This window comes from Oreochromis aureus, linkage group 13, assembly GCF_013358895.1.
Source record: "Oreochromis aureus strain Israel breed Guangdong linkage group 13, ZZ_aureus, whole genome shotgun sequence".
Classification (NCBI taxonomy): domain Eukaryota; kingdom Metazoa; phylum Chordata; class Actinopteri; order Cichliformes; family Cichlidae; genus Oreochromis; species Oreochromis aureus.
Window position 1 is genome coordinate 8,201,406 of NC_052954.1, and position 14,045 is coordinate 8,215,450.

The 14,045-nt window shown below is 39.6% G+C and overlaps 1 protein-coding gene across 5 annotated transcripts in view; it reads right to left on the bottom strand.

Annotated features, from left to right (window-relative positions):
• Positions 1 to 10,185: 10,185 nt before the first annotated feature.
• Positions 10,186 to 14,045, bottom strand: part of LOC116318761 (cilia- and flagella-associated protein 46) — a 69,034-nt gene continuing 65,174 nt past the window's right edge. For all 5 annotated transcript variants that reach the window (XM_039622173.1, XM_039622172.1, XM_039622174.1 and 2 more), the window contains 4 exons: positions 11,956 to 12,037; positions 11,635 to 11,771; positions 11,304 to 11,408; positions 10,186 to 11,070 (listed from right to left, as the gene is read on the bottom strand). In XM_039622173.1, the coding sequence (XP_039478107.1) occupies positions 10,949 to 11,070; positions 11,304 to 11,408; positions 11,635 to 11,771; positions 11,956 to 12,037 (446 nt within the window). In that variant the 3' untranslated portion in view covers positions 10,186 to 10,948. The remainder of the gene's footprint in view (positions 11,071 to 11,303; positions 11,409 to 11,634; positions 11,772 to 11,955; positions 12,038 to 14,045) is intronic.

Genomic DNA, 14,045 nt, shown 5'->3' on the forward strand with positions numbered 1-14,045 from the left:
GATCATTTTAATGGACACATATGAAAAACTACTCCCCAAAGACTGTTTTGCCTTTCTTCAAAGTGCAGGATTAGACTGTGGTCAGGGTTATTACCTTTGATGACTTAGAATAAAAGAGCAAAATTTATCACAAAAATGTGTGGTGGGGCTGAGGGAGTACAGTAAGCAGATGGCTGATGGAGACAGCCTGGATGGACAGGAGATGGACAGCCTAGATAAGATGAAGATGTTGAGGAGGAGGGAAGCACGATAGGTGGCTTGAAAGTCACAGTGACAGATGATTATGAATTTAAAGGACAGGGGGTAGGGGGCTGATTGGTTCAGAGAACGTGGTAAGACAGATTATTGGACAAAAATAGTTACACTGACATTTTGAATGAGGTGAATTTGACAGCGAGGGAAAACAGAAGCGATGAAGAAAAACAGAGTGTTAATAATAGACCATTTCACTGAGAAGAACAGAAACCGAACTTGAGAGGTCTTCCTTTATTGAACTCATAGAGAAACTTTAAATTAACTTCTTTCCTTATGCTATAATATTACATAAATATTATACTTTTTTAATTGGAAAGCAGATGTATAATACAACAACATCGATGGTTAGCATTTTTAGAGGGTTAGGGTTACCCTCAGGTTTTGAATAAGAGCTAAATCTTGCCTTATTTTCCATAACATTTTAAGGAGCATAAAGTTGAATAAATAAATCGATCACACTAGAAAATATAAAGGGTGGTTAGTACTGTTGCCTCACAGCAAGAAGGTCCTGAGTTTGAATCCACCATCCGGTTTAGGGTCTTTCTGTGTGGAGTTTGCATGTTCTCTGGGGATCTGGATATTATCCTGGGGATATCACATGGAATTCAGAGATTTGCTGATTGTAAACTGTGTTAGCGGTGGTAAAAAACAGGCTTCTGCCATAACAAACACCCCACTCTCCTTTATTAATATTAAATGTGATGCTGTTTTATCACAATCTGCAACTAGCTCGTGAGCCACAATGCTAAACATTTTATGAAAGGGTTCAGATCCCTTTTGCATGATTCTCTTTGAACACAATTTTAGGAATGAAGCTTGAATGTTTATGAGTAATGTTGTAACCCTAACCTCTTTAAAAATAAACCCTGCCATTTTAATGAGTACATAACTTATTTTTCAATATATAGGGATGGAAACAATGGAGCTTGGCTACTTGGCAAGAATATGGCACCTTTGGTTACGTTACCGTCACATGCCACATTAATATAAGGGACTCTGTAAATATAGGACAGTCACCATGACACAGCACATACATGAGTAAACTACCTATGGCGAGGAGTGGAACAGCAAGTGAACTCCTTTTTGTTGTTTGGACAATGTTGCTTATTTAACCTTGAGCTCAAACTGGGCTCTGACAGCCTTGAAAGTATCAAAGAAGGTTATCAGTTGTTTCCTTGAATGTTGCGTAAGACAGCGCAGCGCATTAGTCACATCGTCCATGGATCGACTTGCTCAGTCAAGTTAATTCACTTTATTATTTTTAGAACCACGCTAGTGATTGGCTCAGATATGGAGCAGCAGTTGTTGATTAGTTATCAGACAGACCTGTCAATGGAAATGTCGACAAATATGTCTGCACAAAAAAAGTGCAGATATTCAGGCTATCTAGAGGACAGTTGGAGCCTTAAAATGACATCTTAAATGACCTTTAGTGTATTCAGCGGTCTAATCCCAACAGCTCCAGGATGTAGTTTGGAGGGTCACAAAGAAAACACTCTTGTAAAATGAGTTTTATTATTATGCTGTGACAATAAAACAATGTCCCCCATAACTTTCAGCGCTGTTATGGAGAATGTAAATTATACACAAAATTCTGGATGTATTTAATTAATTTTTATTATATTCAAAATGATAGTGTGCTTAATAAGGACAGTTAAAAAACTGGCAAAGGGAAGAGGAAGGTGAGATCAAAGCGGGACAAAGGATACTAATATGAGAAAGACGGATAGAAAGCGCGATCGAGTGAGACCATTTCAGTAAGTATATACATTTTTCTTATCTTTAGCATCCAACCTTTTCTGCTCCCCGATGTCTATCCTTTGAAAACAGCTAATATATCTCAGATGTGTTATAGCAGACAGCAGACAAAAGGTCAAAGAAAGTCAGGTCTGTTCTGCATGGCAGGAGCAATAAAAGACTGGAAAAATGATGTAACTCTAAAGAAAAGCACCTGGTGGAACATCCTACATCTAATTAATTTAATTTACAACAAGTCAGTAACTGACTGTGTATGAAAAGAGCCTCCCAGAGAGGCTGAGTCTTTCAGACATACTGATGTGGAGGGATTAACCACCAAAAATACTGAACTATTTAGCAACTCAAACTTCTGCAAAGAACAAAAATATCACTAAAAGATTGAGAAATATCTACATGCAAGGATGCTGAAAGACTCACTACAAGGCTGCATGGGGTCAGGGTCATTTCAGAAACAAAACACTGTCATTTGTTAAAAAAGTCTAATGTACAAATAGAAATATTCAAATGCAGGAATATCCTGTGGTCTGTCAAAATCTGATATTACTTCTAGAAATCATACAAAGGTAAAGAGGAAGGAGCCATCAGGTTTTTAAGTACCCTACCTCAAAAGCCAGCATTGTTTGCTAAAGCATATAGTTAGGGCTGGATCAGGTGACCCTGAATCTTCCCTTAGTTACGCTGCAATAGGTTTAGGCTGCTGGAGGATTCCCATGATGCACTGTTTCTTCTTCAGTCACCTTTCTCAGTCACTATTTGTTTACACACTTCTCTGCATTGAATCACTACTTAATATTAATCTCTGGCTTTTCTCTTTTGTCCTGTCTTCCACTCCTCACCCCAGCTGGTTGCAGCAGAAGGCCACCCCACCTAGTTCTGCTGGAGGGTTCTTCCTGTTAAAAAAGGGATTTTTTCTTTCCCATTGTCGCCAAAGTGCTTGTTCATAGGCAGCCATATAATTGTTGGGGTTTTCTCAGTTTTCTTTTGATTATTGTAGGGCCTTCGCCTTACAATATAAAGCGCCTTGAGGCAACTGTTGTTTGGTGTTGTAAATCAGTAAAATGTCAGTAAGAAAGTAAAAGTACTTCACTGGTCCCACATGGGAACCTGGGAAATGATTGTGTTACAGCAGCAGGATAAAGAGTAAACATATTTCATGCTTAATCCTGCCAAACCACATCCTGCACGTATTCCAGTGTGGCTCCATATGAGTCAAATGATACATTGGTCTGCCTTAAAGTTTATATTAGTCAGCCAGTGGAAATACTCAGTGGATCATTAAAAAAAAGACAAAAAAAAAACAAAAAAACAGATGCCTCAAGGTGCTGACTGCTAGAAATCCTATATATAAAAAAAAGAATAAAAATAAGAATAAGAATAAAAAAGAACTCAACTTTTGACCCCAATTGAGGTAAAAAGACCAAATGAGATGTTACACCGCAGCATGTCATTTGGTGTCATGTCCCTGACATCCTGCTTGTCTTGCTGGCATCAAATTTAAAGTGAGGGTATACATTTTTAAGCAAACAAACAAAAAATCTTAATAAAGGAATGTGAAAAACAGCTTAAAATTGCAGTGTGCGTTTTCTTTTTGCATTTTACACCCGACTCTTGCATCTAATTTTGTGTTGAGTAAAGATGTGCCATTTCCATGCTTATCATGCAATATGGAATACTGCCTCAGCAGTTCTACTCATGGAAGGTGAAGATAATCTGGGAAAATGTCACAGAATAGAAAACTGTCACTGCTGCCAGGGCGTGCTCCCTTTTTTCTCCATCTGCAAATCTGAATTATTCAAATACTGTCATCATATTCTACTTTATTATTTTAGTTACTGCAAACATGAGCTTTAAATTACAGCCTTACTTGACACCTGATAATAAAATCAATTACAATTATAACACATATTCTCTACAGTATGTATAACAGGCAAATTATCTATACTATTATCATTTTCTACTTAAATTTGTCTTTGTCTTTCCATCTCACATTTCATCAAGTCCCCGTGGATCTGCACTTTCTGAGGCATGATATGAGGCTCGTCACGTCTTCAGATGCCAAGCTGTTATTGAATCCGTAGTACAGCAATGTCCTTGAAATGTAATCTCACACATAAAGAAGAAGAGCTTATTCAGCCACATCTGAAACTAGACCTACTGTGCACCGCATCTCAACATTAAACTGGTGAAACTCAGAGAGAACACGAGTGCTCAGTGAGCAAGCTTCAATCCTGGCTTCCTTGATATGATTACAACATCTAATCACATTTTTTTTAGACAGGATAATATGATTATTTCTATGGAGACCAATTGTAGTGGGGGATTATTGGTAATAAAATGATGCTGGATTACCGCCTGCGTTTTCCCTCCCTGTTGAAAAGGCAACAAATCTGCAGTCTCTTGTTCTGGATGGATTTTAGGTAAAGAGCGCCTGGACATCAGAAAACTTCAAAGCCAGGATGAAACAAAAACTTTTACTTATGTGTTCCAAGGATCATAGAGAGGAACTGGCCACAATATTAAATTCTCTAAGGCTTAGTCAGCAGGCAAGAAACCTTAGTGCTCAACTTCACAGGTTCCTGAGGCAGGGCCACTGAATCTGTTTTGTTATTTGGGAAACTATAACTATGTAACTATACCACTAATGTTGGACTATTTGGTTTAAAACCCCACCAGTGATTCAGCTTTCTGAAGTTAGTTTTGACCTTTTAGTCCATAAGACTGTGTTAGACTTTCATGGTTATCACTCAATTTATTCTAGACCTGAGCACTGTATGCCTCTGTCCACATCCATGCTTTGGCTATGCCAGAGGCCATTTATGAAATACAGATTCAAACTAGAATGAATTTACATCATGCAAATCGAATCACAATACAATTTTGTTGCCTTTATTTTGAAGGTGACTGTGTCTTTTGCTTTTTTTTTTAAACATCTATGCGTCTGCAAGTGAATGCAGCTTCTCTTTAAATGTGTTGGTATTGGTGTTTACAAGAGATGTGAGTCTGCTAACCTCGAAAAATGTCAGCTCACACTAAGAAAAAAAGACAAATTGATGGCAAATGTGAGTTTTGATCAGGATATGGACTTCTACATAAGTGTTTATTTACTGAAGTCACAGTTAAAGCTGCATTTATTTGTGGAGAGCAGATTTTTGTGTTCAGTTTGAATCACCATTACCAGACTAAACACAGAAGAAAAGAACTTGACTCATATAGAGCAGTGACCAACATCTGATTCTCTGATGGGGATTTTAAAGCTAACATACCCTGAAAAAATGAATGCAGTTGAAAAAGTTTCCCTCTCCAGGTGAACTGTCACAAGATAACTGGAGCTGTGATGTCCATGACACAGCCCAGTTATTCATCTTTGGACATGGGACAATTCAAGAGTGGGACAAACTGGTAGGCATTACAAATGTGACAGGAAAAAATGTTGGATTTCTGAAGTGGATGCAAAATAAAGTGCTACAGTATTTCTGAGTCTCAGTAACTCAAAATAACCAATCTACAGATGCTGTCTGACTGAAGCCCCAAAAAAGATGAAAAGAAACAGATAAATGATGCAGGAAGGACCGCAACCATCGGCAGTTCAAGCTTACATGACGATAAGTGGATGCTGTTTTACTCGCTGTCCGTGACCTTGTACCAACTGCCAGACACGGAACATCTTTCCACTATTAGCCCATGGTTAAACAAACATGTGCACCTCATTTCTCCTCATCTGTCCGCCTTCCTCACATATGGTGTAGCAAGAACCTGGGAGGGAGCAGTTCACTTCTTGCTCTCACTTATTTTTAGAAAAGTTCTGAAGAAATTAAATGGCAAGTATGTATACAGTTTTTCAGCAGCACCATTACTACTACTACTACTGCGGCTGTAGGGATGGCAGTCATCCCTTTGTTTGATGTAAGGCTGGAAACACACAATAATAGTCCTTAGGGGATAATTCTTATGCATTTACAGCAGCCTTCATCAAGCCTCACCTGCTGGTTTATGTTATTCTCCAATTAACCTGCAAAGCTATCCCTGCTCATCGAAGCTGTTCAGTCTATTTTATGCGAAATTGCACATAATAAATATGCTAAAGCAAGATGCACATGGTAAACATTATAATGTTGGCATTTAAATAAAAGCATTACAGTGCCTATCATCAACAGATTTGACATTGTTGATGGGCTAAGTGTTGCGCCAAGAGTTGATAAAAACATACAAATTATTTCATAAGCATGTTGTTTTCTAAATGTTAATTTAGACATACATTGACAATCATTATTATAGATGGCAGATATGAGGTTTTTTTATGTAACAGCAGTGAGGACAGTGTTTAATGGATATAATGGTTATACACAGTTACATAAAAATCCCAGCAGCTCCAGGATCTACTAATTTTCATTTCCAATAAATTATACTTAAAATCATTAAGCACAATATCACATCTTTGGTAAAACAGGACATGATATTGTGTGATAGCTTCTCCAAAACCAAGTGCTGTAAAATCTAAAACGCTCCCTGCTGCCTGAAACATTAATTAAAGACTATTTGGGAGCTACTTTTTCAGTATAAAAAGGTAAATGCAGCAGTTTATCTAAATAATTACATGTTTTTCTTTGATGTAATTGCCAAATCAAGAAATGCAACTACTGTTTGACTGAGTTTAGTTTCTCTATGGAGAGGTGAAGGCCATTTAAGGGCCTTATTTAAGCAGGACATATTTCATAAAATATTCAGAACCCTTCACTTCAGATCAAGGTTTAAACTGGTATTCTTGCTGTTCAATCTATAGTCGACAACTGATAATGACTGATTTGTTAAACACAAACACGAAATCTGTAAATTACAAAAGCTTCATTACAATTCAAGCTTTATCTAATTATGGGCCTTCAACCTGACTGCAATCTAGTTGGTCCAGTTTTGACTGGACATTTTTTTGAAAGACATACATTTACAATATAAGGTCCTCTAACACACATTACATGGTAGGACAAAACAAAACGCCAAACAGAACACATTACAACACAAGTAAATGTAAATCTGCCGCCTCCTCTTACATACTCGGGAAAACCAAACTTATTCCCCTTCATCAACCCTGATCCAGTGCCAGTTTTCACCCCAGCAGAGACTCACAAGGAAGCAGACACACTGCTCCCATTACAATTAGTAATGCAGCAGTACTTACAGCAGCGTGCTTTCTTCCCATCCTTGTATCTCGTCTCCGTCTATTGTGTTACAAATCTGCTGCCCAGTGAAGACCTCTGTCTGACCTAGTTACATATATACAGCACATAAAGGTCAAACAACAGACTTAGGAAGAGCATCTTCTGGCTGGTGTGTGTGTATATTCATAATGCTTAACTGGGTTAGAAATGAGTGTAAAGCTGTCTTCTTAAAGCTCTTAGAGTTACATGTTAGTGTCTGTGTGTATATGCACATGTGCACTGAGGGAGACATCTGTTTGCTGCCAGCAAAGGCAGCAGTGACAGACAGTAAGCAGTAGTTATTTATCAGAATGTGAGTAAGAAGAAAAGTCTCATCCTGGCAAATTACTTTGAATGTCATCAGCAAAAGAACACGCTGTCTAGACTTTGGCAACACATGATCTGAAACTATAACTTCTTAAATGTTATGTAAAAATCAGCATTTTGCTCTAACAGTATTGTGTTTATCACAACTCACACAGCACTACAATCCTGCTGTCTTCACAGAAGAAATGCTCTGATCTTGTCATCGATATCTGATCGAGGACATCATGAAGCAACATTTGGGCTTGACACAAATCAGCTAAATCAGTCTGAATGCTGCTAAGGGCAAAGTGTCAGAGACTGGCCACATCTACATAAATTTGTCATCTGATAAAGCAGCGAGATAACACTTGGGCCCTTCACACTTTTCTTATTCAGTGTCTATGGAAGAAAGCTGTACTCTTCAGCCTTTTGGACAGTTGATCGTTGCTCATGATAAATAAACAACAGAGAGGGGAAGTAAACCGATTAGTTTTTATAAGTAACGAGTAAAGTAAGGGATTACTATTGCAAAACCCCCCCAATTAGATTACTGTTACTTTCCCGTAAGCACGCTGTGTTACTAAACCGTGATTTTGTTTGTGAGAGTGTCTCATGACAATGAGCGTGCGGCGTCCGTGGCAGCAACAGACGTGTAGATCAACAATAAATAATATAGAGTGTGGGAAAGAGTACAAGCATGCAGCGTTTAAAGCTTGGAAGCACTGACATTACTTAATAATCCACATGTGTATCATCAGCACAAGGTTCTTTTCTCTATTGAATTCATACAAAAACAGACACACATGCAGCGTTATAAACAACTATTTCTTGGCAGAAATTCTCTGTTGTACGAAAACTTCGGCAACGGAGTAGCAAAATATAGTGTCTTAATTAGTGAGCTTTAGAAATGCTGATAAGATGATTTTGTAACTTTGGTACATGTGCAGGTTAGGTGTTTTTTATCTGCATACGAAGAGAAAGCTAAGACTTCTTTTCTCTTTCCTAATTTTAGCTTTGGCTGAGTTGAATCTCAGTCAGTTACAATAAAGTAGAGTCACATTTAAATGTCTGGGTATACTGTTCTTACAGTGAGAATATGTTTTTTCTCAAGGCTTAAATTTACCATTTAGGACATTTATTAAACTAAAATTTAGAGTACTGGAATATCTGATAAAGACACTCTTTAAACTAAAATGAGTATACGCATTTACAGTTATTTTAAGCTTCACTGTATGCTTCTGTAAGAATCAAATAAACTGACAGCCTGACATGGGAAAACAAAAGAACTCTGGTAGATGCCGTGTAGAACAGACTAAATCAGCATCGACTGGTTATACTGTATAGGTGAGATTCTGAGAAAAAGCAATAACAGAACTGTAGTGAAGCTACTTAACTACAGTCAAGACTAAGCCACACTATCAGCCACTGTTTTCAGGCTCCGTTCTCACATTCATCTACCCATTTATTTTCTTAATCACTCATCCAGTTTAGGGTTGCAGGGGTGCTGGAGCTTATCCCAGCTTTCACAGGGTGAAAGGCAGACTATACCCTGGACCAGGGGTCGGCAACCTGCGGCTCCGGAGCCGCATGCGGCTCTTTAGTCCTTATACTGCGGCTCCGGGTGGTTTGGGCAAATAAATTAGAAGTATTTAGCTGAAGTGTATTTTATTTATGTTAGTTCTTTTTAACTCGTAGTTCTAAATTGGAAGATTATTGTGATATTGAAATATAAAAATAAAATTATATTCTATTATTTTTTCATCGCTCAAAATAAGAGTCACACTCGCGGAAGCCGGTATACCCGCCGAAACGCCGTGCATTTATCGAGACTTTCAACCCCAGGTAGGCCAATTATGGATCTTCGGATCCACATTATGTCAGCAGCTGTTCTCCACCGTGAACTATGTTAAAGACAAACACCGCTCACACCTGACAGATGACGGCTTACAGTCCTGCGTAAACTGACTTCGTATAGCCCCGATTTGGGACTCTGTGCGCAGAGGTTCAGGAGCAGAAGTCCCATTGTAAACAAATCACGGCAGACCCGACGATGTTTCCATGAGCATGCTTTTGAGCATCTCTTTATTGAGCACTTTTCACACACGGTTGCTGTACGCATACAGCCGGTTGTAGCTTTTCAGCTCACAGCCCGACATACACCACCAACAACACAACAGCACAGATAGCGCAGACGTAAAGGCAGCCAGGCGTGATTGCGGGTGTCGCTCAGGTGCGTCCGCCTCCCCTGCAGCGGTGCTGCAAACCACGCCCCGCCGCACGCATTAACCAGGTAAAATACATATTTAGGCAGAATTTTGCAAATATCTATTTTTCATTTTTCAGCAGCATAGAGCTTTTTTCCAATTATTTTTTAAGAGTCAGGTCAAGGCTCCAACAGCCCAAAGGCGATATAAGGGTGGCGGCTGACAACAGTTTTTGTTTGCTACCTGGATCATTTTAGTTCAGGTTGGTGTCTTTCCTTTTGTTATATTTCTTTAAGAGTTCAAAATGTGTTGATTACATAAATATAATTTAATTTTCTCTGTAGCACTTCATGGATTTCATAAGCAGCACACCTTAGTTGTTCACACAAAGCATAAAGATAAAAAACAATATATACAGTGTTATCTTCATTTTAGATGTCAAAAAGTATTTGCGGCTCCCAGTGTTTTCTTTTGCATGGAAACCGGGTCCAAGTGGCTCTTTGGGTGTAAAAGGTTGCAGACCCCTGCCCTGGACAGTTCACCAGTCTACGGCAGGGCCAACACATAGCGAAAGACAATCATTCACAATTTAAAATTACCAATTAACCTAATATTCACGCTTTTGGACCGTGAGAGGAAGCCACAGCACCTGGAGAGAACAGCCGGTACATTTGATCCAGGACCTTTTCTTGTTATGATGTAACAATGTTAGCCACTACACTACCCAATCTCACACTAATATGCAGGTTCTGTATGCCAGTGCAAAGACGAGGCAAAGACATTAATGATACTTTGGTAGTTTGCAACTGCTGCAAAAAATAAACTAAAGCTTTAAACTAAATGTAGCACAGTAAAACCTGTAACACCCATCTGCACACTGCGGGTACCTGTGCTAGAAACAGAGGATGACTGCTATCAGCCTGCAGCAAAATTGCCATTTTTACCTAAATATGGACAATTTTCATTCAAACTTCTAAATTTACTTTATTTCCGTGGTCCCACGGGTACAGACATCAATCATAAAGAGGATAAATCACTGGGAGGTATCAACTCCCCAAGCACTAAAAGCTTTTATTTTTTATTTGTTTGCTGTGAAGTAACATTTTTATTTTATACAGTTGGGCACTACCATGAGTGGCAAAATCACTACTGAGACCAAAAATGTCTATGTAAGTAAAGAATCAAGAATCTTTTTCTTAAATAAAGAAGCTTCAGTTAAGGATATCCAGATTATCACATGACAATTAAGTTGGGAAGGCCATAAAGAACGCAGTTGAAGGCAGACGGTGGGAGAGCCATTTCACGCTGATCATCATCTTCCTTTCTGTCCTCTGAGAAAGTGAGAAGCTCTTGATCTACAGAGAAAGCAGTTAGCTGTAAGTTTTATTGAATTTTGCTCCTTTTGTGCAGTATTGCCAGTTCTATATTTAGTTAGGTAACGATTCTGCTCAATATAGATCAAACAGAATTTATAGATAGTGATTCTTTGTACTGAAAGAGAAACATAAGCATGCAAATTGAATGCATTAATAATAGTTAGAAATAGAATGCAAAAGTGAAGCTACATATACATATATATTTATCGTACCATTTGATCCTTTGACCTTGTGAATACCTTGTGGTATCTCTGAACTGTCCCTTTTCCTAAGGGCATGTAGGGCCTGGCCAGAGGTTTGTTGAATCCTTAGTATATCTGCAACACATGGTGACACACACACACACACACACACACACACACACACACACACACACACACACACACACACACACACACACACACACACACACACACACACACACACACACACACACACACAGTGCTACTGTAACCTCTAATAATGCCCACAGGTGCAAAGTAAATATTTACAAATGCTAATTTACAATCTCAGCTTGCAGTAAAATACATGCCCCAAACTTACTGTCTAAAATAGCGGTCACATTATGTGTGTTCTGTTGAAAGCTGCTGTGCCACTGATTCAGGACAATACAGCCAACACCACTCAAACTGAGCAGCAGAGCAGTCTCCAGGGGATTCTGCAGGGCAAGCGTTCCTGCACTGGAGAGAAGGAAAATATTGAGATCATAAAGACACAAAGAGAGTAAATGCTGTCTACAAACCTTTACCAAGCAAACAGTCATAAATTCTGCCAAGAAAAAAAAAACTTGGAAAATACTTTAGGAAGGCAAAACAGAAATGGAAAATTTAGTTAGTATTTTATTCATTCTAACTTCTTTGATACCTCCTTTGCCTGCCAAGTTTGGACTGACGGAGAACAGCGGCCTTGTTGTGAACCTGGCCAAAGAGCAGAGCCATGTGGCACTCTGAGGAAAAAAACATTATTATCATCATTAGTTGGCAACAGAACATTGAATACTTTGGGTAATTTTAAGTCTCCGGAATAGTCTTTTGCTAAACAAAGGATAAGAGAAATGCAAATTGCATGGCATCTTTTTACTTTTATTTTAAATACACCGTTAAGCACAATGAATGATCTAGTTTGTGTTTATAATGTATGTGTATGATGTATTTGAGAGATAACTGATTAAAGCTGCTGTGAACGACAGAGGGACAGTGCGATTTTAAACACACTTTAGACAGTATCTGTTAATTAACTAAATCATGACATTTTAGCCACGGCCCCACATCTGGTCAGCTCTCAGCTCTCATGTTTCTATTTTTGTAAATAGAAACATGAGATGAAATATGGAAAAGTTATGACAGAAGGTTAGTTTAAGAGCCAAAAAGGCTTTTAGCAAAATTCTCCTGCACATGCTCGTTGGACAGTCCATTTACATGGGAGCACACAGGTACTCGACCTGTGGCTGTGAAAACTGGTGCTTTTGTCTGCTACATGGCGTTTTACTCCAGCTGACAGAGACAGTAATGTTGGTTTCCAAACCCGTTGGCTTTGTAGCTGTTTCATTTTTAGTATGGCAGTAAATGCATTCAACTTTGAGGTTGTTGTCAAAGCAACATTAAAGTCTTTTTGTTCTTTAAAGAGTCTTATTTTGTATGAAGTACTGTTTTGTCAGGATGACTGCAGTCCAGGAAATGTTATTTCAGTGTGGAGTAAATTATATTTTGCCATATGAGCACACCTCCCTGACCATTTTATGGATAAAAATGGAAAGCCAAAGGTGGTGAGAGCAGAAGTGACCCTCATACAAAGGGTACACCCTCATAGATTGTATGGCAGCTTCTCAGGGCTGGCTGATTTAAGTTGGACAGACAAAATTGAAAATTCTTTCTGAAAACCACGGATACAGCGACCACCGTATCAGCCATCTGGCTTTTAATCAGCATACAGTTCAAAAGTCGGCATTCACATGCACACGGCACATCCACGAGGACCCCTCTTGATGCTCAGTTTATGTAAAGCTACTGGAACAGCACACTGGGCCTTCTAGAGAATGCCTTTCATTGAGAAGACCTTGCTTATTTAGATAGTAAATATTACAACAGCATAGCTCCATGATTGCCAGTGATAACCCTCAGCCAGTGTTGGGAAGGTTACTTTTAAAATGCATTCCAGAATACATGCCCCAAAATGTATTTTGTAACGTATTCCATTACTCAATGAGAGTAACGTATTTTGAATACTTTGGATTACTTAATATATTATCAAGCTTTTTATAACTACATAAATGTACTATTGCTGTGTGATTTATTACTATTACTGAAGGCTACTCGACATACCAATACCAACTAGATTTTTAAATCTTAATATAAAAAATTCTCCGTGAATCGCTACCTTATCGTGGTGGAGGGGTTTGTGTGTCCCAGGGATCCCAGGGGCTATGTTGTCTGGGGGCTTTTGCCCCCTGGTAGGGTCTCCCATGGCAAATTGGTCCTGGGTGAGGGTCCAGACAAAGAGCGATTCAGAAGACCCTTATGAAGAGAATATTGAGGGAACAGTTTACCCTGCCCGGGATAGGGTTACCGGGGCCCGCCCTGGAGCCAGGCCTGGGAGGGTGCCCGGGGCGGCGTCTGGTGGCCGGGCCTTAGTCCATGGGGCCCGGCCGGGCACAGCCCGAAGAGGAGACATGGGCCCATCCTCCCGCAGGCCCACCACCCGCAGGAGGCGCCATAGGGGTCGGGTGCATTGTGTGCTGGGCGGCGGCCAGGAGCGGAGGCCCTGGCGGACTGATCCCCGGCTGCCAAGACTGGCAATAGGGACATGGAATGTCACCTCTCTGGTGGGGAAGGAGCCTGAGTTAGTGCGTGAGGTTGAGAGGTACCGGGTAGATATAGTCGGGCTCACCTCTACGCATGGCTTGGGCTCTGGAACCAGTCTCCTGGAGAGGGGCTGGACTCTGTCTCAGTCTGGAG